Source organism: Dermacentor andersoni, chromosome 3 (assembly GCF_023375885.2).
Source record: "Dermacentor andersoni chromosome 3, qqDerAnde1_hic_scaffold, whole genome shotgun sequence".
Classification (NCBI taxonomy): domain Eukaryota; kingdom Metazoa; phylum Arthropoda; class Arachnida; order Ixodida; family Ixodidae; genus Dermacentor; species Dermacentor andersoni.
The window spans coordinates 96707561-96734401 of NC_092816.1; the positions used below are offsets into that span (position 1 = coordinate 96707561).

General features: G+C 45.4%; 1 protein-coding gene across 1 annotated transcript; it reads left to right on the top strand.

The window, feature by feature from the left end:
- The first annotated feature begins 82 nt into the window (after positions 1-82).
- CCT6 (chaperonin containing TCP1 subunit 6) lies at positions 83-25995 on the top strand. Its single transcript, XM_050188869.3, has 10 exons — positions 83-309; positions 3091-3154; positions 3723-3857; positions 8536-8927; positions 9835-9994; positions 10403-10485; positions 13330-13574; positions 17297-17533; positions 24444-24516; positions 25834-25995. Exons 1-10 carry the CDS (start codon positions 173-175, stop codon positions 25901-25903), a joined length of 1596 nt encoding a protein of 531 aa, XP_050044826.1. The 5' UTR covers positions 83-172; the 3' UTR covers positions 25904-25995.
- The last annotated feature ends 846 nt before the right edge of the window (positions 25996-26841 follow it).

The window sequence follows — 26841 nt, forward strand, 5'->3', positions numbered from 1 at the left end:
TTCTCCACTGTTCCCAGCTGAGCCACTTGAAAACGTGCGCTCGGTTTGGCGGGCGCACGTAAGCCCGTAAGCTATGCGGGCAACCATGAGAGCACAATTTCAGTCGGGACGGCGTTTGAGTGAATGAACACGTGAATCGGCGCCGAAGTAGCGAAGCGAGTTTGTGAAAAAAATGGCTGCAGTGCTTACGCTAAACCCCAAGGCTGAGGTAGCACGCCACGCCCAGGCTCTCGCAGTCAACATCAACGCTGCAAAGGGTCTGCAAAATGTTCTTCGCACGAATCTGGGCCCCACAGGCACGATGAAAATGTGAGTAGGCATTGTGCCGTTCTAAGCCTAAGCGTCATCGGCGTCTCTAATTTCGTTTGCTAGCCTGTATTGGGGAGAGCTAAACAAAACTTCCACCTCGATAATTTCAGTTACGCTACTCCAGGTTGCTCCGATTGGAATTGATCGTTTGTTTGTGCAAGCTGTGAGGAATTATCGATGATGTTTTGATCAGGTGTCCCGCGGGGCGGCACGAAACGCCGGCATGAGAACTCTAGAAAGTTCGCGACAGGGCGTTTTACCTTCTCGAGGTCGTTTACGGTCAGGTGTTTCGCTTGCACCAGCTATAAAGTTGAGTTGGAAAGCTTAACGAGCCTTTATAACGCGAACGTTCTGAATTTTTTTGTGTAGTGCCATTCGCGACGGCTCATTGATTCCATATATGGACAAGTTAATCGGTGTGCTGCAGTGAAGACGGGCGTCCATCACGAGGCGCTTGCTGCTAATGCGAAAAGTGGTTTACAATGTTCCTTGCACGGCTGTGCCTGTCTTGCCTACGCGTGCCGCTACTCGCTGGACTAATTGCCTTGCTGTGCGTTTGTGCTACAGCTCTTACCAGAGATGTCCGCTGCGGAATTTAGTGAACTGTAAATGAACACGAATGTAATGTAAGCGTCTGCCCATAAAAACAACTGTAATAACTGGCAAAATTCTGACTGGTGTTGCAGAAGTCGCGGGACGGGGTAGTGCTGAACTTAGCGTTACAAGTTGGCGGCTTGACGTAACTATATTTATTCAATCGTATTTTTTACTAGATGTACCAACGTGTCATTATTTCAAATTATTGGCGGTGCCTCCAGGGCACCAAAGCGGCAACGAGGACATCAAAGAAAGCTAGAACCCGGACTGGTCCGTGGGTTGGGGCTCGCCGAGGCGTGCGCGTGCCAGGGGTGGCCAAGATCGGCTGTCCGCGATAGCGGACACCCAATTTTTTATGCGAACACATCTTGGCACGCTTCGGCCTCCGCGGCCCCAACCCACGGGCCGCCCAGCTTCCGCCTTTGATTCCCCCGCTACCCCTTGGGTGCCCTGAAGATCCTGCGCCGCCTCCTTTATTATAATCTCAGGTGCTCTTCTGAGGCCTCCGTTTGCCAGTTACATGTGCCCTCCTGGAGCAGTACCTGTAAAAGATCCAACCTATAGTCGCAACGAAAAAAGCGGCTCGTGACTTGCACAGAACCAGTCAGAACCTTGCCGTGTTAGTTGCCTGTGAAATATATATAGCCTTTGAAAATGTTTGTTCTCGCTATGAACTGGTTGCACTACAGTCACTGTTACGAGCGACATCACCTGTGATGTCGTTGGCTGTTCGTGCTTTTAGTATGTAAATTTATAAATAGGCCAAGAATTGCAAATTGAGCAAATACCAACTACTTTTGCATACTGAAAATAAGTGAAAAACCTTTTATTATACCCTTATACATGCAATGCTGTTAAGCATATTCAAGGGATCTCAACTGGGCAGATTGTGTGCAAAGGGCGAGTAGTGGCCATTTCGTTTAGTCTAGACATATAATGAAAGATCAAGCAACTAGGTGCCTATGGTCTGTTTCATACATAGCACGCAATGCCACAAAGGCTATAGAAACCTTCCCCACTGCTTGTATTCACAACCAAAAAGTTTTGTGTCACATGCGAAAGCAAGATCTAGGTATCTGTCATGTAAAACAATGTGACATTGTCTTGGTACTTTCACATCGCAAAAAGTGATACGTTACATGGAAAGTGTCGCTGTTCCGAACATATTCAGCACCAAACAAATGGAGTGGCCCAGCGGGCCACAGTTCAGTGCTTGTGCTTGCCACCAAAACATGCTAAAGGAAGTTTTAGGTTGTATGCAGCCTAAACGGCTTCGGGTACCCAAAGGGACCTTTGCACACCTTAAGTGCCACGTCACAGCTGCATTCTTTTGTACCCTTCTTGCCTTCTTTTGTATAACCTTTTGAATTCTTCTGTAAACCCAGTACTTTGGGTGCACTAAATATAAAACTCCTTGGCATTTCGCATATTGAAGGCATAAAGGTTCATAAATGATACTGTGGTGTGACGTAACCTTACATTCACAAGGTAAATTGTAATATATGAAGGAGTCATCCCACTAGAGACTGTTTCAGGTTCAAAACAACTTCACTGCAAAGCGTGTGGAGTGAGGCTTCTGTGCCTTACTAGCATAGCTTCAATAGCAAGGTGGGAAGTTAGTGTTCTTTCATTAAACAGCACCACTATATCTAACATTAGTGGTGCATTTCTTGGAGCTCTGTTGAGAATTCAAGAAAACAAATGTGATGGCAGCCTCAAAATGCATTCGTTAGGCTGCTGCAAGCTATCATGTGGGGAAATTGATTATTCAACAGGCTTGCTTAGTAACTGGTCTCTTGTGGCATTACACTTACTGTGGCAGATCATCTGTGAGTTTGTTGAAATAGCAAAGTATTTCTGTGTGATGAACATTGAGGGTGCCTCGATAATGATCCTAATGTTATATGTTTGGCCATGGCTGAATATATAGAGAAATTGAGAACAAGTTCTTGAATTGGATCACTTTCAAATCAATTTCAAACTGTTACATTTGTAAAAGAAATCTCAAATAGTATTTGCATGATGTTGATTATAACTTTCAGCAGATAGCACTACAGAGGAGAGTCTGTGAATGCACGTGGTGCAGTTGCACCATTGGAGTGACTTCAACTGTGCATTCTTTTACAAGAAAGCAGCGCAGCGCTATCTTTTGGAATTTCTCCACCTCATATTTTTTCTTTCTAGGCTTGTATCGGGAGCCGGTGATATAAAGATAACAAAGGACGGCAATGTCTTGCTGCATGAAATGGTAAGTTCAGACATAAATGTGCTTCAATAGCGGGGCATGGCCTAATTAGTTGCACTTAAGTCGTGTAACCACATAGACCTATTCCCAATGGCCAGGATGTTGTGGTTGTTTTGAAGTGAGCGTTTTGCCTTTCTGATGTTTATAGGGAAAATGCAGTTGAGGGCTAAGAGGATTAGATAGGGTGATGTGATCAGGAAGTTCGCAGGCGTAAGATGCTAACATGAGCTAACGTAAGCATTTGCAGGAGTTAACTGGCCAATATAGGGCAGGGCTAACTCGCCACTTTTTGTAGAGGGTTTTGTCCTGCAGTGGACCAATAGGCTGATGTTGCTGTCAGTACGGTTTTATTACTAATATTGTTATGAGCACACAGCTGGTTATGCATTTTTTAAAAGTGCCTACCAAATCTTGAAGCTTTCATTGTTTAAGGGTGCAATACTATATTGGGCTACGCTGGCAGTGTGTAGTGATGAAACCGCCAGGATTTATTTGTAACCATTGTTGTAAGTTTGTTTCTTTGTTTTAAATGGAAGCAGCCATGCCACAGCCTGCATGTTCACTCTTTCAGCAAATTCAGCTCCCGACTGCAAACCTCATCGCTAGGGCTTCGACAGCACAGAATGACATCACCGGAGATGGAACGACGTCAACTGTTCTCATCATTGGAGAGCTCCTCAAGCAGGCTGACTTCTACGTTGCTGAGGTTAGTAACATTCTTTTCTTTTTTTTTTCCAGCTTTGTCAAACTCCTTAGCCAAGATGTCATTGGTCTATGGGTCATTGGTGTCACAAGCAGATTTCAGACTCTTATTGCAGCACCGAAGATTGTTTTGCCAACTGATTTATACGATAACTTGCGGTACGCTGTGACAGAGTTCACATTATGCCCAATATTTTGGTATCTGTTAAAAAGGGAGACTGCTTGAAATCGAAATGCGACGGGCTAGGTACTGGTAGTCATTATTGGCAAAACAATGTTGGGACAAACTTGAGCTTGTCTTAATCACTTTAATTTCCTCCCAAGAAGTATGTCCCGGAAAAGTTACATCCAGACTTAAAGGGACTCTAAGGAGAAAAACGCCACTCTTAATAGTGAGAGAAGGCTTGAAGATACAGAAAAAATAAAAACGAAAATGGAATATAAATGGTGACGCTGCATTGAAGTCTCCATACCAACCTGCTGTGACATCGTCAGGGGTGCGAATGCTGCACGGATTGTGTCATTCTGACACTCGTGCAAACAGCTGTGCCATATTGCGCTGAAAGTGGAAGAGTGATCTAAATTGCACTATGCTGCTCCAGAACAGGTTTGGTCGCGGCATCCATTAGTGAAAGATAGCCGGCTCACTGCAGGTTGTCTCGTTGGTGTCGTAGATCATGTAAAAGTAACTTTCGCATTCTGTCCACCAGTGGGGTGCGAACAGCCACATCCAATCACTTTGTGTCAACTGAGAGTTGCTTTGATTGAGTGGGAAAGTGAAGTCAATCAAGGCCAGAATCTTGGTTAGCTAGTGGGCCATGTTCTGCTAGCTGCTGTGTCATATTCAAGAAATTCTACGGCACAAACTAGACGTGGACAGAGAACACATACGGGATGGCCCGTCTTGTCATTTGTGCTCTCTGTCCGTGTTTAGTTTGTGCGATAGAATTCCTTGAATCAGTCAGTTCTGTGTTCACATTGCTATAGTGCAGTCTCCGTAGCTGCTTTGTTCGTTGCCTGTGCGGTGCGTCGTGCAAGCAGTCCTCCCTCTGGTTTCGTTTTTCACTAGTCAATGACTATGCACCATCCTGCGCTTGGACAGTGATGAGCAAATGTAAATAGTTTTTGTGTTCTTTTGTAGCACAAATTATAATGATGACATTATGTGGGCTTGAAGTTGATGCTGATTCGTGTTCCGGTAGCTGAACAAACGGTGTCACCGTTAACTTTTTTTTAACACTCGCTTCTAGTTCGTGAGATACTGAGCTGATATGTACTACGGTGGTCTTTCTTTCTTTCATTCCTTTTTTTTTTTCTGGTAAAACACTTTTTTCTGTTATGTGCATTCCATTTTAACTCTACAGTGGACCTCATTGCTGTGTGTGCGCATCCAGCAGTGTCTTAGGTTGTCTCTCATGGAGAAATGTTGAGTCGCGTTTTTTGGAGCTGCAGTATCTGCGCTCGCGTACTTCACATTTTCATTTCACATGGGCCTGTGGTGTCTACTGATCTTGGCATATTGCAAACTCCTATAGTGGAAGACTGAATTTTTGGTAGTGTCTGCAAAAACAAAGCAAACTGCATATTGTTCTTTGTGAAACTTTTCATGAGGTCGCGGGATCGAATCCCGGCCATGGCGGCCTTATTCCGATGGGGGCAAAATGCTAAAACACCCGTGTGCTTTGATTTAGGTGCACGTTAAAGAACCCCAGGTGGTCAAAATTTCTGGACTCCTCCACTATGATGTGCCTCATAATGAGAAAGTGGTTTTGGCGTGTAAAACCCCATAATTAAAATTTTTTAACTTTTTTTGTATTTGAATTCCGTTCCAAAACAAGAAAAGCAAGGATGGTGACTGTGATGATATGCTTTGTCATTCTTTTCCTGTCCACCAACATAAAGCTATGGCAGAAGTTCCAAGAGGCCACCCATCTGGCAAAAGGCAGCTCCAGATTGCACTTTCAAAGCTTCAAGAGATGGAGAAACATATGTAGGAAAATAAAGTATTAGGTGCTTCAGAATTGCGCTGTTATATTACCTTGTAATGCCTTTGAATAAACCACTATGGTATTCACTAAGCCTAGCTTCTTCACATCTGTTTGCAAGCACCTCCAGTCACTTCACTAGCACTTAATACAAAAGTAGTAGGAAAAATGCCTTTAGGTTGCTCTTCAACGCTTCTTTAATGTTGCAAAATTCAAGTCCTTGTGACTGTTACCTGACATAATGATGTTAGTGCTCTAAATTAAAGTTTGCATGCTTCAGGCTGCACCAAAATCGGAATCTGTCTGCTCCTATCTGGTTCAGAATAAAATTTTATCTGTTCCAATAATTGCTACAAAATACCCTTTCATTGTTAATTTTTACGGCATCTGCTTAGGCCTAGCTACCTAATGCTGGTTAAAGATGGGCTCCATTGTATACCAAAGGAACCAAAGACTGAACTAAGGTAGTTTTGAGAACTTTTGCAGCACCACAGTAGCCCAGGTATGGGAACATACTTTTAATTCCATGACATCACTCTTGATGTACTGGCACAAGGGTTTTGGGACAAAATGAAAAAAAAAAATGAAGCATAAGTGCTCATATCTTTAAGAGTAATTAACCTCCTTCCTGTAAGATTGATAATTTTGACAGAATAGTACTATACTTGATCAATGTAAACGAATTTAGCACTTCTCTTTTGTGTCCCCTTAATCATTGAAATGCAATGAAGCTAAGCTGTATATTTCTTAGAAAGAATAAAAAAATGGCACACACAAAGAGGCACGCCTTTTTGTGTCTGTGTGTTGACTCTTGCCAAGCTGGTATTGATCCGTTGTAAAAGCCACGCGGCACTACCAGATCCTCCCATGACTAGGGGTGCTGTTCTGGGCACTGTCAAATTCACCATCTTTTCAGCTCTGATTGGCTAAAAGGGCAGTTCTTCCATCTCTGATTGGCCAAAAGGGTGGCCATGACAGCTCCGGTCTGATGATGGAATTCTACAGGATCCATAGGCTCCATACCTGCTAACCCTGTAATATGAAGAATATTATAGTCAAAGCCAAAAGAAAACTATAATTTGATAAAATACATGCCAAAAATTGTTTTGCTGCTCAACATAATTATTAAATATTCATGGACTTCCTTCTGTAGGGACTCTGAGGCAATCTATGTCTATATAGCTACAACAAATATGGTGTATGCCACGAGTGGTAATATTCGAACTGCTTGACTATTTGATATACACATTCATAATTCAAAACCAAGCACAAAAGTAAGAGAGACAACTGAACAGGTGTTGATTCTTTTGAAATCACGGGCAGCATGTCTCAAGTGATCACTTTTGGGGATCATTTCATCGAGATTTTGAGTGACTTGACACCAGATACATTGGCATAGATATATGGTCAGGAATGCTGCCGGCTCTATATGGGAACTCGTCCGGTGTCACATGACAGCAGAACCTTGAAAGGTGATAGCTCGAGAATACAGCCCCAGTTGCACTTTACACTAGACAAAAAACAAAAAACAAAATTGTAACACATTTGAAGACTGTCTAAAGATTGGAAGCTTTATGTTAAATGACGTGTACGGGCACGTACCAGGTGGTAGTTCCCGCGTGGTAACTTGCATTAAGGCTTCATGCTTGATAAGAAGCTTTAGCTCGGGGCCTCCTATCTAAATACTCATGGGAAAGGAGAAATCATTTTTCTTGGCAACCACGGCACCAAATCTGATGAGGTTTGTTGCATTTAAACATTGGTAGCAAATATTTTATTTAGGCCATCAATATTTTAATCAAAATTGTTTAAAATCATGAATTTTCAGAAAATGAAACTATAAAGCTTACAACTCTGTAACTCGGTGATGTAAAGCGATATCACAACTTGGTAAACTGTTTCTAATGGTACACCTACAGCGGACAAAATTGAAGCATAATATAGATGGCTCTCAAACAGACCAGTAATATGTGAGCAGGACTTTTGCAAAACCCTTTCAAACAATCTAACAAATTCACATTAGATGTAAATTGATAAATCAGATTTGACTGCTTTGGATGTGCTTTGCATGCAGTTTACAGAACTGTGATGTCTGTTCTTAGTGCAAAGCTACGAATTTGTAAACTTCGTGCTTTCATTTTTTTTCTTCAGACCTAATTTCTTAAACACTCCTTTTAAAAAAATTTGGGCCCTGAATGAAAGTTCCACTTCCAGCAGTCACTAGAATTTAACGTTGTCTCTCTGGTGCAACAAATTTCATTAAAATCGGCGGACTGGTTATCTCGGAAAAGCATTTCTGCTTTTTACATGTATTTGAATAGGCGCCATCAGAGTTGTTCCCGAGCCAGAGCTTCCCCTTAATTAACTCGTGGGTTAAATAAAGCTTCATGCTTGCACCCTTGCAACCATTGCGGTAAGTAAGTGGCTATGGAGTTTCGCTACTGAGTTTGAAGTTGCAGGTTCGATCCCAGTCGTGACAGTTGCCTTTCAAGAGAGGAAAATACAAAACACGTGTGCTTAAATTTAGTCGCGCTTTTAAGAACCCCAAGTAGTCCGAGTTAATGTGGAGTCTCTCACTATGGTGTGCCTCATAATGAGATTGGGGTTTGGGCATAACTTTATTTAAATTTCTATAATTTTAAATTAATTTTTAACCTCATTACTTGCTTTTAAAAAAATATTTTTGCATCCTTGCAGGGCCTGCACCCTCGCATCGTGGCAGATGGCTTTGAGAAGGCACTGGCAAAAGCGTTGGAAGTGCTGGAGACCCTCAAGATCACCCCGAGCGAGGTGGACCGGGACCTGCTGATGCGGGTGGCGCACACGGCGCTTGCCACCAAGGTGAGCCCCGAGCTGGCTCAGCACCTGACGGAGGTGTGCGTGGATGCCGTTCTGGCGATACAGAGGCCAGGCGAGGAACTGAACCTGCACATGGTGGAGATAATGGAGATGCAGCACAAGACAGACATGGACACCCAGCTGGTGCGCGGACTCGTGCTGGACCACGGGGCAAGGCATCCGGACATGAAGAAGCTGGTCCGCAATGCCTATGTGCTGGCCTGCAATGTTTCCCTGGAGTACGAGAAGACGTATGTACAAGCAGTGACCCACGCCAACTTTTCTTTTTTTCTGCTTCTTTTGATGACAGATTTGCTGGTTGGTTTTGTTTTGTGACCTGTTATGAGAGGGCAGAGTATCAGAAAATTCATCTGCTGAGATTCCTGTGCATGTAAACGAAACTGTAAGGCCTGTTTCCTGTGACAGTTTATTTCATTTCCCATTATTTTCAAAAACTATTCATCATTGGCTCAGACACAACTGTGCCACTGTTATTGCTTGGATTAGCCACTTGGTGCAATGGGTAACAAGTAGCAAGGAATGACAAGAGAAATTTAATGTTATGAAAGGCTACCCCAGATGTGGGGCAAACGTTAGCCCATTTTAGAGCACATAAAAGCTTTGCGCATGAGTACTTAATTTCCTGGGGGGGCTTCCGTAGTAAGAAGCACGGAATCTCGCTCTGTGTGCATATACCAGTCTGCATCTTTATTCGTGACTTGTCTTGGATCAATGTTTATATGATTTCGCCTAAGGCAACCTTCAAATTATTTGTGCAGAACTATATAGTATGTAGCTTTATTGATATAGTCGCAGTTCATTTAATTTCCTTGTTCCCGCAATCATGGTGGAAAACAATAAGAACTATTTATTTGAAACATGTTTTTTGGGAAAGTATGTATTTACTGCCTTTTGGTCTCTTCGTCGTCTTCTTTTTTTTTTTTACATGTAAGTGGGGGTCCACTCTGCTCAGAAACAATTTGAAACAGTGCCCCTCAAATGAATGAGCGTAAAAAAGGGAACTCGAGGAGATCATTTTCATTATCAAGTTTTCTGGGTCAGACTTCACAGTGAGTGACACAAGATGACAAAGAAGCAACAGTTCAGCTTTGATTTTGTGTGCATCGCTCATACTGCCATATGTTTTCCCGTCTGCAGGGAAGTGAACGCTGGCTTCTTCTACAAGTCTGCCGACGAGCGTGAGAAGCTGGTTCAGGCCGAGCGGCAGTTCATTGAGAACAGGGTGCACAAGATCATTGAGCTCAAGCGCAAGGTCTGTGATACCCCGGAAAAGAACTTTGTCGTCATCAATCAGCAGGTGAGAAGCTTTCTTTCTTTTTTTTTCTTTTTTTTAGAAGCTGGTTCCTTTGTTCAGCTTGTCCTGTCTCGCACCGACATCCCGTACTATTTTGTGACGTAGTCTTTCTTGTTGAATACAAACTTTGCTTGGTGCTATCAACTTGAGAAACCTATCACTATCTTGTGGATGTGCTGTAATTTACCGTTCAGACAAAAGTTGTAATCTGTAAACAAAACTTTATCAGTAGCTAACACTTATGGCAGATTTTTGTTCGTTGAAATGCATTGCTTTCTTCTTTCTTTTTTTCATTTGGCACTGTGATTACGCTGTGGCTGATACTTTTGCCAGCTGTGTTCTGTGGTGGAAGTAGGTCATTTTGAATGTGAAACATTCTGAGCTGCCCATTTTATCCTCTCACTTTTTTAGGGAATTGACCCCATGTCTCTGGACCTTCTGGCCAAGGAAGGCATTGTGGCCCTGAGGCGTGCCAAGCGAAGGAACATGGAGCGGTGAGTTTTACTATTTTTTTTATTATGCCCCCAGAACTTTTCCCTACTGCATTGCGTCTTGTCAGCATTGCATGTTTCTTATTGTTCGAAGAGTTCAATGGACCCATGCCCATTTTGTTTGCACGTGTGAATTAATACCTGCCAACTTTCCCAAATTTTGGTAAACTTACTGTGAAGTAAAGTTAACTACAAATTTGGGCTTGTTTTATAATTTGAAGAATGTTGCATCAAGTTCTCCTAAACTTAAGTTTAAGAGGGACGCGACAATTGAAGTGGCCAAATTATCAAAATTTTTTAATTTTTAATTTTTTTTTCGCGATACATGGACCTTTATTTACCACGTGGTGAAATATTATAACATAATGTGTGGTCAAAATCGAGAAAACAGCACTTTCCTAGAGTGCTGTCATCAAAAATTGTGAAAAAAATCTAGCTTTGGAAGGGCCCGTCGTACTGCGGATCATCCAGCTATCCGTTGACGCAGTGCCGCCATCTTGGTATCATCGTAAAGAGGAGAGATCGTAGCTAAAGATAGCCAGAGTGACATATTTCTCTGCCGAAAAATAACCCAGCAAATGCAAGCGAAGAAAAGACAAATGTGGCATTGCGATTGGGCACAGTAGTCACGTGTGGGGCACAGGGTGCACTCCCATTGGCTGTTGTAGATTTGAATTGCTGACGAACCTCTCTTGCGCGCATTTACGCAGCAGCGAGCTGCATGTACCAGTCAATGTGATTGACGATCGTGGCAGCTTACGCACGTTTTTTGGGATCAGCCCCAAAGGAATCAAGTTCCGAACGGCCCACGTGTATGGAATACCACGAAAGGCGTGGCAAAGGGGGAGAAAACTACTCGTAAAAGCAGACGCCGCCGAGCTTGTTGACGAGGTACGACTAGCGCATGTGGGTGACCGGGAAAGCGCGCCCGCGTGCAGTGCTGACACGGCCGTGGGCTGTGGTGACAGTGTGTTTGCATGTGGTCGTGACGGCAACGGGACATTAGGAGAGCTGAAGTTTTTACGTCAGATGCTCAACTGTGGATTTCAGCTCCAACTCTCACTAATAAACAGGTTGCGCAACGAGAGGAAAAGACGGACATTTTGAATGCACTGTCATCTACCTCTGCACTGTGCACGATGATCAAAAAGTCAACTAAGGTGCACGAAACTGCTGCAAGAAAGCAAAAAACTACATCAGAATGTAAAGAAATTGTGTCCTCGCAGGCAAAGGACTACATCCCAGGCAGGTTTTATCTGCTCAAAGTAAATATTTTAATGTTTACAACAAATGAAACTTCGAGCTGTTTCCTCGGCTTTCATTTTTTTTTGCAGTTGCTTTCAGTCATCGCAGTGCCATCTTACAATTAAGACAAAATCATTCTGTTTTTTGCACTTATATTGATGAGTACAATAACGCTGTCCATTTTAAAGCACCGCGTAAAATAATGTTCTTTTTGCAAAAGTCGTTAGTAAGGCAATATGCATAGGAAAGTTTAAACAAATATTTTTAAACTCATTTCGGCATTTAGAAAATAAACCAATTGCTTTAGTGCACAGAATGGGTCTTTTGAACATGCGGATGTGAAAATCTTAGGCAAACTTACGTGTAATTAATTAATTAATTTGGGGATAACCATTACAGGCTGTCAATTGTTGTAACTCGAGAACTATAATAGATGGCACAAAACTAATTTCATTTATGATATCGGCATAGCAAATCACACCTGAATGCCAAATTTGACAAATTTATTCCCATCAATAAAAAAAAGTTTTCATTGCCACGCACCCCATTAAGTTTAGTTAATCGACTTGCAGTCTCCTAAACTTTTGCTAAACTTATTGAATGAACTAAGATGTGGCATACAGTGGGCACACGTAAGAAACATTCGATGTGTGGACAGATACCCTCCACAGCATTAATTAAACAAGGCCCGAGCAGAGTTTCGCTCTTTGGTCTGTGGCCAATACCCTCGGAAGTCTCCTCACGCTGAAAGGACATCAGAGGGACTTGCTTTAAGCAAGTTTATTCGGAAATGGTCCTAAGCAGGCAAAGTCAGCAGCTGCAAAGTCCTTGAAAATGTCACTGTGATCTAAAATTAGTGTGTTTGCTGGCCAGTCTCTGCTGCTTGAAGTTTGCTTCTGCTTTTTCAAACTTCTTAAAAAATGTGCGCTGTTCTCACCATTACAATATGTTCGCCAGAAACGGTGTCTTGTGGAATGAAGGCTTGTCCACCAATTTTCAGTTTCACATTAAAAATGATCTTTTTTTGCAAGAAAGTGTGTTCATTGTGGAAGTAAATGTACTATCGCTTCCATAATATTTCCGTAGCCCATCCAGTGGGTCAACTGAGAAACTGGGTGAAGGGGAAGTAACTAATGAGAAGTACTAGTGTGCTGCCTGTTAGTGCCATCTGCTTCGGTAATTCCTGTCACTTGGCATGCACTGAAGTGATTTCCTAGAAAGTTTTTCGACGAGAATATAGCCTCAGTAGCTGTTGAAGTATGTTAGGATGAAAGGGGAAAAAAATGTCTCAAATCAAATCAATCTTTATTTTCCAGTAAAAGAAACAGAAACTGGATGGTCATTTTGGGCTAAAAGCTACGAGAGTAGCTTGACGGGGCCCAAAAGACCTTGCATGGCAACATCACCTTGGCACACGATCAAACACTGTAGTAGACATACACATATATGTGAGGCAAAAAACATAATAGTCATGATTGCATTATAAATAACTTTTTTTATTATTATAACCATCTATTTTTTTTTTTCTTTTTTTGTTTCCATGGTGTCACAATGCCTCGGCACTTGAGCATACGTGACATGAACGCCCACCTTTGGTTCCAGGCTGGCGCTGGCGTGCGGCTGCAAGGCCATGAACTCCTTCGAGGAGCTGACCCCGGACGTGCTTGGCCACGCTGGAGTCGTGTACGAGCACGTGCTTGGTGAGAACAAGTTCACCTTTGTGGAGGAGCTGAAGAACCCACGCTCAGTCACAGTGCTCATCAAGGGACCCACCAAGCACACCCTCACCCAAATCAAGGATGCTGTGTACGATGGACTGCGTGCCGTCAAGAACGCTATTGAAGACGGTGAGTGGCAAGAACAGTGCAGTCTGCGGTGACCAAATAAAAAGCTCTTGCTAGCACTTCGAAACGATTTTATGTATAAAAGATAATAATTGCACGGGGTATTGTCTCACAAGTGCAGCACTAACCAGCTTGCTGAATCTTAGTGTCGCTCATTAAAGGAAAAGTACAGTATTCGCTCGGATCTAACATTATTATTTATTTGTAAATACTGCAATCCCAAGTTGGGATTTAAGCAGGGTGGGCTACAGCATGATGTACATTTGATAGGCAACAGGGAAAGCAAAATAAGGTGCAATAATATATACAAACTTAAATACAAATAATCAAAAAAGTGCACTTTTTTTGGTTCCAAACATTATGTGCGTGTTAGAATCGAGTACGACCCTAAATCTGCCTTACCATATTGGCATTGCCATTTCAACATGGCCGCCTCGCACACGCTTCAAGCTTAACTGCTGTAACTTTCTCCGTGTGCTGTAGTATGTGTGCTCATTCCATCATCTGTCTTGCCCTTTCCTGTGGTTGCTTTATCAGCATGGACTTGCTGACTGAAGGCGAGGAGAGTTCATCATGATGCTGCATTTAAAAGTAAAGTGATTACTGTATTTACACAACTGTAAGTCGGCCACTTTTTTTAAATTTGAAAGTCTGAAGTTGGGGAGTCGACTTACAATCGAAACCAATACATGGCCCCGCCAAAAAAGGGAGACCAACGGGAGCTACAACATAGTTCCAGTTTTATATTTGCTCTATGGCCCTACCTGTATCTTTTTGCTATCCCATGTGCTTGTTTGCTTTCAGAAGGGTTTTTCAACATTTTTGAGAGTTTTACAGTGCATGCAACACTCATGAGGGGGTGTCAATAGTTGATAGAAGCGCCACTGTTCCCATTTGCGACGGCACCTTCAGAACGGCGGCGCTTGCGGGGAGTATCGATAGTTCATGGAAGAGCAGACACTGCTGGCAGGTTTCTCCTCCTCTGTTGAAGGGCATTGGCATTGGTTTGACGCGTTCCACTTGACTGCCGGTTACATGCTACTTCTATGCTTCCCCAGTCGTCATGAGTGCTCCAGGCCCACTAATCGTTTGGCACTCGTTCACAGCAGCGTTCAAGAGGGCTGCCATCCTTTACGCCGAAGAAACAAATCACTGCACAGTGGGCTGCAATTTTGATGTTTCTGAACGGGTGGTGCGAGAGTGGCAACTGCAGCGAAGCGAAATTTTCACCTATGACGGCAAGTGAGAAATTTCCCACATGCCGAAGTCTGGACGCTTTCCGGAGCTGTAGGCTAAGCTTGCGGCGTACGTCGCTGAAATGCGTGATCGGTCCCTGCCAGTGAAGTGTGACATGGTCATGAAACAAGCCCGGACCTTCGCTTTAATTTTAAGGCCCTGCTCCGCCATGAGTACGAGTGGCTGGCGGCAGAAGACCGCGAAATTACGCCAACCGGACCTGTCAAAAGAGCCTCCCTGACGGCTGCGTGTGGTTGGGTGCATTCGGCGTGGGCTGCTGTTCCACAATATGTCCTGGTGCGGTCGTTTGCCAAATGTGAAATTTCACTGGACCACGATGCGCTGTGGGACCGCAGCAATGATGGCAGCACTAGTGAAGATGAGTAGTCCAGTGACCATGTCAGCTACTAATAAATTTTCGTTATCGAATGCGTCCTCGGGTACGCTTTTTTTTTTCCTGTCACATGATATGGGGGGGTCGACTTACAGTCGTGTAAATACGGTACAGTCGCCGACCGATTTTCCGGACTCCAAAAATTCGGACATGCCCGATTATTCGGTCAGCTTCGCGGCACCGCCGTTCTCCCCATAGACCATAATGTATAACAACTGCCGAAAGTTCGGACACCTTGCAGCCTCTCGTCTGATTTTTCGGACACTCCTTGAGTCAACTCGATCGAGGGCATCATGCACCGACTCTGACCGGCGCATAGTTCGACTTGCTGAACGCCATTTTTGTTTTGAACGGAGCCTCCTTGCTGCCCCACGAAGCGGCGCTACTGGAAATCCCCGCTCATCATCATCGTTTCTGCTTGGTTCGATAGAATGGCCGTACAGCAGTTCCGGTTTCAGCTTAGTAAGCCATGTCAAGACAATCCAGCAGCTGATTTGTTTCTTTCGCGCACGACGATGCGAGCAGGCCGCGTTTTTCGTTTGTGCGACTGGTGTCGGCACGATAGTGTTTGCTTTGTGTGCTGTGTCGAGGTTTCGGTGTTCCAACGCGGCGTACGGAAACATCGCGTCAAGTGTCTAATGGCGCCGACAGTGCGGGCGCCGGGGGGCCTAAGATTTGTCGCCTTCCGATGTGCTCCCTACTGACGCGGAAAAAGTTCTGCCGAGACCTGCGCAGTGGTTGCATTGCGATTCCGGACACCGTCTCATTTGAGAGTTTCACAGGTGCTGACACTGCTGTACTGACATGCGCAGAACTCGACGACGGCGAGATCATTCGTCAGGTTTCTGCTGCACCCATTCTCTGTGCTGCACCGCCGGACGATGACTCCGAGTCGGAAGATGACGCACCATGTGCTACGCTGCTGTCGCATGCGGAATGTGCACAAGCAGTGACTGTGCTTTCAGCCGCCTATAGTGACCGTTCGACCCTCTCCGAGATTCAGGTTTATCTGATTGCGCGTAAACGGAACAGCGTGCAACTGCGCACTCACGATTTCTTCAAGCCTACTGCAGGGCCCGAATAAGTGCGTGGAAATAAAGGATTTCATTTTTTTTTCTTAATCTGCTTTTTCGGACACCTGTTTATTCGGACATTTCCGCAGTCCCCGTGAGGTCCGAATAAACGGTCGGCGACTGTATGTGTGTGGAAATCGGGCTACATCATAGGCGTTACGATTTCCTGAAACTTTAGTGCGGAACTGGCGCAAAGAGAAGAAGAGGCATTCTAGTTAGGTGGCTGCTGCATATGGCACACCTGCATGCAGCCATGCGGGCCCGATCTTCGATGGGGACAGAGTCTATGCACCTAGGCGCATCGTGCTGTGTTCTCTACGCTTAGTTCACATTGAAGAGAGAGGCAGCATGAAGGTAAATTCACTCACTGATGCTGCCGCACTTCCTTACGCCAGCATTTTGACAGCGAGTTTCCGCAGTCATCAAGTGAGACGTGTTCATATTTGCTTGTGTGCTGGTGACACCACGCTTAATTTCGTTAGCAAATGAATGTTTACAAGTTTACAGGGCTGTTAAAACTACTATCATATTTGCTTGTGTGCTGGTGACACTACGCTTAATTTAGTTAGTAAGTGAATGTTTACAAGTTTACAGGGCTGTTAAAACTACTATCCTTACTTCGTGTAGCTGTCTGCTAATTTGCTATCGCAATCGATGCTTTGCCTTTTGGGTGCAAGTGCGACTTTTGTTGTTCATCACAACCTTAATGCATAGGAAGTAAGTCTGTTTTTCCAAATGAGAGAAAGTAGTATTTTTTGCATGATTTTTGTCACTTAGAACAGGTGTGCCTTACAATCGAGTAAATATGGTATTGCTAGAACTAACGTGATTTATGCGTTATATTGTGTGGACTTGGATTCCCTGAAAATGTTCTTTTGTCTGTGAGAGTGATTATGGTTCTTTTCTGCTGATTTGTGTTTGTGTAGTGCATTGCCAAGCATTCAGTGTACCGCACTGTTTTGGGCATTGTGCGGCCCCTCCTCACCGTGTCTTGAAAACATTGTTTGCACTGTGCTGTGCAGGTTGCGTGGTGCCCGGAGCAGGGGCCTTTGAGCTGGCAGCGCATGCAGCCCTGGTCGCAATGCGTCCAACGGTCGAGGGCAAGGCGCAGCTCGGGGTGCAGGCGTTTGCGGATGCGCTCCTCATCATTGTCAAGACGCTGGCTTCCAACAGCGGCCTGGATCCACAGGATGCACTGGTGCGGCTGCAGAGAGAGCAGCAGCAGGCACAGCAGCCCATTGGTCTCAACCTGCGCACCGGTGTGTGGCCCGCTGGGCACTTGTCCGCTATTTTAGTCAGTAGAGTTTCCTACTTGAAACTGCTGGCGGAAACTCTGGCGCTGCGATCATTAAGCCAATGTTGGGCATAGAGTGCCTTTCTGCTTCTGCAGACTGCCGAAGATCTCTAATTGGGGTGCCTTGAAATGTGCTCGCTTCAATGCATCTTCCTTCCAAGGCATTTGATGTTTTCTCCTTGCAGCCTGCATTTGAGAAAAGGGGGACGCAGCTTTCATATAGCAAAATATGGCCAGAGAATATATATATATATATATTTAAATCACATTTCCAGTTTCTATAATCCTTTTTCTGATTCTGAAATACTGTCTCTGAAATTTTGTTGTATCAGCCAAGGTGGTGAAAAGTTTTGTGGAAATCGCGAAAGAGCAGTGCTTTTGAAGCCACAATATCTCCGGAACGGCACAACCGAGTGCCGCGATCTTGGTCTCGTAGGAAAGTGCGTGTCCTCGTCTTCAAATTTGCAGCTTCAGCTATCTCCTCCATACTGAAACAAGCGCACAAAAGCAAGTGATTGAAGGTCGTTCCGTAGTCTCCGATTGGCCACGCCTGCCACATCACTCCAGCACGGTTCGCCATTGATCCAGTGCTCACTCCATAGGGGCAGCATCTGCTTTTTGCACCTCGCAAGCTCTTGACCGACATGATCTCGATAAGTGTTGAAACAGGCACGGCGTAGACATCTAGAAGCGCAGCCGACTGCTGTGCTTCTGTGCAGCAGTCGGCTGCCCTTCAGACTAAAGGCAAAACAATCCAGAAGCCCCACATTTGATAGGACATCAATGACTACGGCCCTGGTGCCTTTTGGTAACTTAAAATCAAAGGTACAACTTTGAAAGCCATTTTCTCAAATAGTTTTTCTTGCCTACTGCTCAGCTTGTCCCATTGATTTCTTCGCGACTGCTAGGCCGTAGTTTCTGCAATGTTCTTTGAAGTGCAGTTTAGGACGTGACATTCTTGCTTTTCCAGTGTGACTTTTTCTGAATTCATGGTCCAGCTAGTTGTACAGTCTCCTCATGAAAAAAGTTGCAGTTTCACCCGAAAGCGGAAGCATCGATTGCGATAGCAAATTAGTAGACAGTTATACGAAGTAAGGACAGTAGTTTTATCAGCTCTAAACTCGGAAACATTCACTTACTAAATAAATTAAAAGCATGGTGTCACGTGCACACAGGGTAACATAAATGCATTTCACTCTATGGGTGCGGATACTTGCTGTCAAAATGCTGGCATGAAGGGTAGCAGCAGCAGCAGAGTGTGAATTGATCTTTGTGCTGCCTCTCACCCCCCCGCCCCCGGTGCCTTGTGTGCCATATCAAGTCTCCATCCTCAGCTCATTGTCGCACACTTTCACTTGCACCTATAGCATATGGTGCACGGCCACGATGTTATCGCACTTGGACTTTATACGGAACATCGCGATGATGGCGGCAATGCACCTGGAGTGTCCATATATTTGCTGTCATGATAAAATGAGAAATAAAAAAAAAATCTAAGAATGTCAGACCTTCCGCCATTCATTTCGATATGCACATTGCTTCGAGCGACTCTTCTATCCCATTTTGTAAGTCATTCAGGCTAGGGACAAGCCCAAAAGGAGAAAAGGATGTGAATGAGGAAGTTGTTTAGATACGCATTTGAAATTGATTTGATAACATCATAGAAACATTACAACTATTACTGCCAATCTTTATCAAAATGCACGGATGAATAAAAAGTTAATTTCGAAAGCCACACCCCCCTTTAAGGTTAAGCTGCTACAAATGTGTCTTCATTGTTTGGCTGTGCATAGGGCACCAGACAAACGTTCCAAGTTGACAATAGCGTAATAATTTGTATTGATGATCAAAAGTAGGCAGACCATAGCATCGGCAGAGAAACTGAATCTATTGGCAACTCATACTGACCACCTGAAATTGGCAAATACTATGTTGCGATGTCTACAATGCCAAGTCTGAACTGAAGTCGTCAATTTCAGGTTATGTGTCAAGACATCTTTTGATCACAGGTGTACAGTCAAATCCCTTCACAACGAAGTCCACGTCAACGAAATTTTCGCCACAATGATTTTTTCATTCCCCATCAATGTCGCATAGAACATAATGTATCGAAATTCCCTCCAGAACGAACTTCTTCGCAGACACATCTTCACTTCAGCCAAGGTTTTACGAAGCAGACGTGAGCAAAATTAATTAAACTGTGGCTTATCAAAACCCCTAAAACTGTTTTTTCATGCCTTGACAAACCATTGAGCTTGATAGCATAAAAAACGCACTAACTGGAGCTGCTCGAGCCATGATGCAACGTAAACAAAACAGAAAGCCTCCACGCTGCATTGATGATGGCAATGCAACGTGCTCTTATGGAGCAGCATCCGAGCTCCGAGGAAACGCTTTGGGTCATATTGGTTAGGAAAATGATTCGCGTACAAATAACGTACACACAATAATTTTATTTTTATAGTATTTCTAATTTTTCATCTTGTACAAAGTTTCGTGAGAATGGCTCTGGTGTACAACACCACGAAGTAGCGGTTGCAAGGTCAAATCCTGGTAGGGTGCTACAAGGCATTCAGGCGACGCACTTTGACAGCGAACTGTTACACGCCATTTGATCAGTCTCTGTCGAAGCTGTTGGATCATCAGCTGAAGCATGCCGCAGCTGACAAAGAAATGCAGATTTTGTTGCTGGAAGAGAAGGATCAAGTTTATTGCCCAGGCCGAAGCTGGAAAGAAAAAGATCTGTCATCACGGAATAATTTGGAATTCTACCAAGCTCTCTTTCGACAATATTGAAGAGCAAGGATGCTATAGCCAAAGTGCTAGCTTCAGGGATGTCAGAGAAGCAAAAGAAAGTCACTCAGCCAGTGCACGAGGCCTTGGACAAGGCAGTTTACACCTGGTTCGTGGAGACGCGGGCCAAGGAAATTGCCCTTAGTGGTGATATTGTGTGGCAAAAAGCGCTGGATTATGCCTGCATGCTAGGAATAGATTACTTTAAGGCCAGCGTAGGTTGGCTGAACAGGTTCAAATCACGCCACAGCATCATCAGCAAAGTCTTGTGCGGTGAAGCCACTTTGGCAGATAGTGATGGCGCCACTGCGTGGATGTCAACGAGCCTTGCAGGCATCCTGAAAGACTACGTACCATCGGATATTTATAATGCTGATGAGTCCGAGCTCTTCTGCAAGTTGCTGCCCTCCACGACCTTGGATTTTATGAGGCTGCGCTGCCATGGAGGCAAGCACAGTAAGAAGAGAATAACCATGTTCCTGTGTGCTAAAATGTACGGTTCGGTCAAGCGGCCACTTTTGGTGATCGGAAACAGTGCCAAACCACGCTGCTTCGGAGGAAATCGGAGTCTTCCGTGAGGTACTATCGGGGACAAAAGTCTCCGGACCGCTGTGCACGGCCGCCGGAACAGCAGCGAGCGCATCGCCACACGCTCTCGCGGTGACGCGCCTGGTGACGAGACCAACGCTGCGCACATGCGCATCCTTTCTTACCTGCGAGCATGTCGGTTTACTAGCTGGGAGCCGCCGCTGATCGGTTGTCTGGGGCGCGCCGGCAGGGGCCGTCGCTGCAGTGGCACGCTGCTGACTCATCGGCGATTAGCGGCGCGTGTCGCTCGCTTGCCCATACACTTGCACACGCCTATGATAACGCTTGTCGGTTATCTTCGCCACTTTTCCGGCCATGATAAAGCAATAAAGAGACGATTACAAAATGCACAGCACCTTAGTCGATGCGGTATCAAATGGTCGCGCTTGCATTCACTCATACACGATGTGACTGTTTCACAGCCCGCATAGCCATAAGTTATGCCCGCACAGCTTGTTTCCTATATTTTTATTCGGCCTGCAGCATTACACTGGTTAGTGCTCCTCAGTGCGCTCTCGAGTATACAGCGTCTTGTTTGACCGTTCAAATGTGAAGAGGCCGCATCGTGCGACAGGCACTCTGGATATTTCATTGTTTGCGGTGTTGTAATTGTTGCTTTATTTATTTTACACGGCCTTCACACGCGCTGCGCTGATAATTGGCGAAGACGAGCGTTATCGTAGTCGGGTGCCAGCGCCAGGGCAATCGAGCGAGAAGCACCTGTCAACTCCGATGCAGAACGATTTACCGATGAGTCAGCAGCGTGCCACTGCAGCGACGGCCCCTGCCGGCGCGCCCCAGACAACTGATCAGCGGCGACTCCCAGCTAGTAAACTGACATGCTCGCAGGTAAGAAAGGATGCGCATGCGCGCAGCGTCGGTCTCGTCACCAGGCGCGTCACCGCGAGACCGCGCGACGATGCGCTCGCTGCTGCTCCGGCGGCCGTGTGCGGCGGTCCGGAGACTTTTGTCCCCGATAGTACATGGCTAAGACTCGAGCGTGGATGACCCGGGCTATTTCCGGAGAGTGGGTCGAAGCCTTCGACCGGGACATGGGCAGGCTAGACCAAATGATTTGCCTACTTTTAGACAATTGTTCTGCCCACATCATAGAGGATGCCAAGCGGAAAAACAGGGAGGTAAAGTTTTTCCTACCGAACTGCACCTCTATCATTCAACCCCTCAACCAAGGGGTCCTCCAGAGTGTGAAGCGGGCCTACCGTGAGCGCCTTATTCAGAGGCTGCTTCTGAACTCGCAGTTGGGCCGCGAAACAAGAATGGACCTCTGTATGGTGCTCCAAATGATTGCCACTTCGTGGGGTGCAACGAGAAGTGCCATAATCTGCAACTGCTTCAGCCATGCTGGGTTCGCTGCGTAGGCTGCCGAGACTTCAGACTCTGAAAACGAAGGTAGTGATAGAGACGGGTCGCCGTCTGATGAAGTCGCAGCTGCGTGGGTAGCCCTGCAAGAAAGTGGAGCTGTGCTTGCCGGCATACATCCCAACGGGTACATTCAAGCTGACTCGTGCGTGGTGGTGCGTGAATTGACAGACCAAGAAATCCCGAAGAGCATTCGGGAAGACTGCGTTTCGTCAGACGAAGATGAAGAAGGACAGCCATGCAATGCGAGTCCGGACCACCAACTACATTGCAGGTCATGGACGCATTCTATACAGTCAGGCGTTGAGTTGGGTCCCAGGATGACGATGAGGCAATGGCCATGCTGGCGGCATGCAAGAGTTGCGTTGTGCCATCGCTTGGCAAGAAGCACAAACAAGCTAACCTGACCAATGTTTGGAATTAAAGCTTGCTTTTTGCATCAGCGAGTCACCTTTCGCCATTGTATTTGTACAGTCGCCGACCGATTTTCCGGACTCCGAAAATTCGGACATGCCCGATTATTCGGTCAGCTTCGCGGCACCGCCATTCTCCCCATAGACCATAATGTATAACAACTGCCGAAAGTTCGGACACCTTGCAACCTCTCGTCTGATTTTTCGGACACTTCTTGAGCCAACTCAGTCGAGAGCACCATGCACCGACTCTGACAGGTGCATGGTTTGACTTGCTGAACGCCATTTTTGTTTTGAACGGAGCTTCCTTGCTGCCCCACAAAGCGGCGCTACTAAAAATCTCCGCTCATCATCATCGTTCCTGCCTGGTTCGATAGAGTGGCTCTGCAGCAGTTCCGGTTTCAGCTTAGTAAGCCATGTCAAGACAATCCAGCAGCTGATTTGTTTCTTCGCGCATGACGCTGCAAGCAGGCCATGTTTTTTCGTTTGTGTGAGTGGCGTCGGCACGGTGGTGTTGGCTTTGTGTGCTGTGTCGAGGTTTCGGTGATCCAACGCGGCATACGGAAACATCGCGTCAAGTCTCTAATGGCGCCGACAGTGCCCGCGCAGACTGCGCTGGGGAATGCCGGCAAGCGGGTGCCGGGAGGCCTAAGATTTATCGCCTTCCGATGTGCTCCCTACTGACGCGGAAAATATTCTGCCGAGACGTGCGCAGTGGTTGCATTGCGACTCGAGACACCGTCTCATTTGACAGTTTCACAGGTGCTGACACTGCTGTACTGACGTGCGCAGAACTCGACGACGGCGAGATCATTCATCAGGTTTCTGCTGCACCACCGGACGATGACTCTTGAGTCGGAAGATGACGCACCATGTGCTACGCTGCCGTCGCATGCGGAGTGTGTACTACAAGCAGTGACTGTGCTTTCAGCCGGATATAGTGACCGTACGACCCTCTCCGAGATTCAGGCTTATCTGATTGCGCGTAAACGGAATAGCGTGCAACGGCGCATTCAGGATTTCATCAAGCCTACTGCCGAGCCCGAATAAGTGCGTGGAAATAAAGGATTTAATTTTTTTTTCTTAATCTGCTTTTTCGGACACCTGTTTATTCGGACATTTCTGCAGTCCCCGTGAGGTCCGAATAAACGGTCGGCGACTGTATTTGATATCACGACAACGAATTTTCGCAACAGCGAAATTTTTCACGCGCCCCGTCAATTTCGTTGTAGCGGGATTCAACTGTACAGTGCTGTTTGCATGCGACTATAAAGTTTTTTTTCTGCTTCAGAGAGCAGCACTGTCTTCTGTCCGAATAATGCTAAGTCTGTGGAGGCTTTTGATTGATGCATCTGATAGCACTTACACAGCACCGCAGGCATTGTGAGGGACTGATCGTATGAGCAAGGCAACACGCTGATGTCTTTAGCTAGGTAATCAACTAGAAACGCTCCGTCAAATTTGAGCCTTAGCCAATTTTGGAGTTCCAGTTGCAGCGAAATGTGAAACCCGTTCCACGAGTATGCCAGGCTACAAACAAACACACTTTTGTGGATTGACGCTGTGCGTAGGTTGGCCCCTGATATTTCATGACTCATCAAAAGGGAAGTCCCAACTTATGTCTAGTGATGTGCAGTCATCCACACATAATTTTGTAGTTTCTTTGCTTGCATGTATGAAAAGGTTTATTCATCTTTTCAGGGGAGGCCTTGATTCCTGCCAATGAAGGCATATTTGACAACTACTGCGTGAAGAGGCAGCTTCTCAACTCATGGTAGGTGCAGCCTCTTTGTTCTATGGGATAACATTTGCTGGGCCTATAATAATGTCTTTATGGCATCAATTCTTGTTGGAAAATTGGTTGACTCTCACGATTATCCTGTGCTATGTTGTGGAAGTGTCTAAGAAAGATGATCCAGTTAAGTCCACTTATAGAACAATCACGGTTATAATGAATGCCGATAGCATGAGGCTCATAATTTTCATGTGGTGTATGGCAGCAGGTCTCGGAACTAATATTTAATGACTGTGCGCCCCTTTACAGTGAATGCGGTAGTAAATGAATGAAAACTATTTTCACAAAGGAGGTATCCCGGCGAAGGTGCAAGGCTTTGTCAGCAATAGATCACATGAAAAAGACCGCAGAACCGTTACCACCACCTATAGGAGCATCAACTGCAGTTGAGTGTGCCGCGTCATTCGAGGTTCTTCTACCGTGGGTGGCAGGGAAAATTCCACCCACTGCTCCGTTTTACTACATCACCCCCTTTTAGGCGTGACCGGACGTTTATAATGGGCAACTTGGTCAAATTTCCCGATTTTTTTTTTTTTTTTTCGTGCAATCCTCAGTTGTTCCCTTTTACCATATGGGGCAATATTATGATGAAATGTGGAGCAGATACCCGCTGTGGTTGCTCGGTGGCTATAGTGTTGGGCTGCTGAGCATGAGGTCACGGGATCAAATCCCGGCCACGGCGGCCGCATTTCGATGGGGGCAAAATGCAAAAACACCCGTGTACTTAGATTTAGGTGCACGTTAAAGAACCCCAGGTGGTCCAAATTTCCAGAGTCCCCCACTACGGCGTGCCTCATAATCAGAAAGTGGTTTTGGCACGTAAAACTCCATAATTTAATTTAATTTAAATGTGGAGCAGATGTTGAGAAAATTGCACTTTTATAGTGTGCAGTCAACAAAAGATGAATAGAAAATCTGGCTTTGCATGGCTTTCCGTTTGCACTATCGTAAAGAGAATAGATCAGAGCTTCAGATAGCTGCAGCGCCGTACTTCTATATGCAATAATAAAAGCAAAAGAAGGAAGTAAAGAGAAAGTAGTGTCGTGGTTCGTTACTGTTCTTATAATGCACTTAACGCAGAACCAACTAGCCCATTTTTCAGCTCTAAACCTATACTGCTGCCATATGCACGCAGAAAGCACATGTTTCGCATGCATTTTGACGGCAGCAAGCTGCAAATTTCTTTGTCCTAGCCACGCTTGGCCATTACCGTGGTAGGCTGTGCCACCGGCTCGCATTTCTTGTATGTGCAACATAGAAGTTTACATCACAGACACCGTTTGTTTCGTTTTTCAGCACGGTCATCGCAAGCAACCTGCTGTTGGTGGATGAAATCATGTTTGGAGGAGTCAAGGGACCCAAATAAAAATTTTGCACTCTTTCCATCTGGACACACTTGCCATTCTCTCTGTCACATTTGCTTGTGCTGCTGTCCAAGAATAAATTATTGTTTGTAGAGTTTGCCTCTTTTTGTGGTTTCCAGTATCATTCAGTAATGTGATATCGTTAACATGTCAGTGCTTACAGTGGCAGTACATGCAGCACCATTTCTCACTTTTGAAGAGCTTTCTTTGCTTCTTCAAACCACTTTGCATGGGTGGTTGTTCAGCCAAGTAAACGGGGCTGATGCTGGAGATGATGTAATCAAAGGTGGCGACTCGGTAGGTCTATTGACGTGGTCCGTGCGAGCATGAAAGTAGTAAATTTTGGAAGTCGAATTTAAAAGTGCTAGGAGCGAATCGAATTGAATACTGAATGTTTTCTTAATGTGCCTATTTTTGCCAAGCAGTGCAGTGAAAAATGGTGCAGGTGGATGCCAATAAGAGATACTGTGCCAATTCAACCACGCAGCATGTTTTCCTAAAGTTTTTTTCTTTGGGTCTAGGTTCTGATGGTGTGGTTGGAGGTTGTACATGGTTACTGGGAAGGTTAGTTTAAAGCAGAACCTAATTGGGAAGCCTGTGGCAGGTTTGGTTGGTGGTGGTGGTTGGAGTGTAGAGAAGACTGAGTGGTAAGGGAGAGAGAGACAAATAATTATGAAATGACCTTGCCGAGGTCGAGGGAGACCGGGAGATTAGCCCCACTGGAGCCCCCTTCCTCGGGCGGCGGCCAGACCGCGAGTCTTGGCGTCGGCCAGCCGGAAAGGAGCTGCGTAAAGAGTTGGGCTGGCAGAGAAGCAGTAAACGGTACGTCGATTGGCTGGGGCAAGCGATGACTCCATCAACCATCGGAGGCAGAGGGGAGACAATGTGAAAGCTTTGATTACACCAATTCCTGCAATATGTGGGATTTCAGAAGATCAGT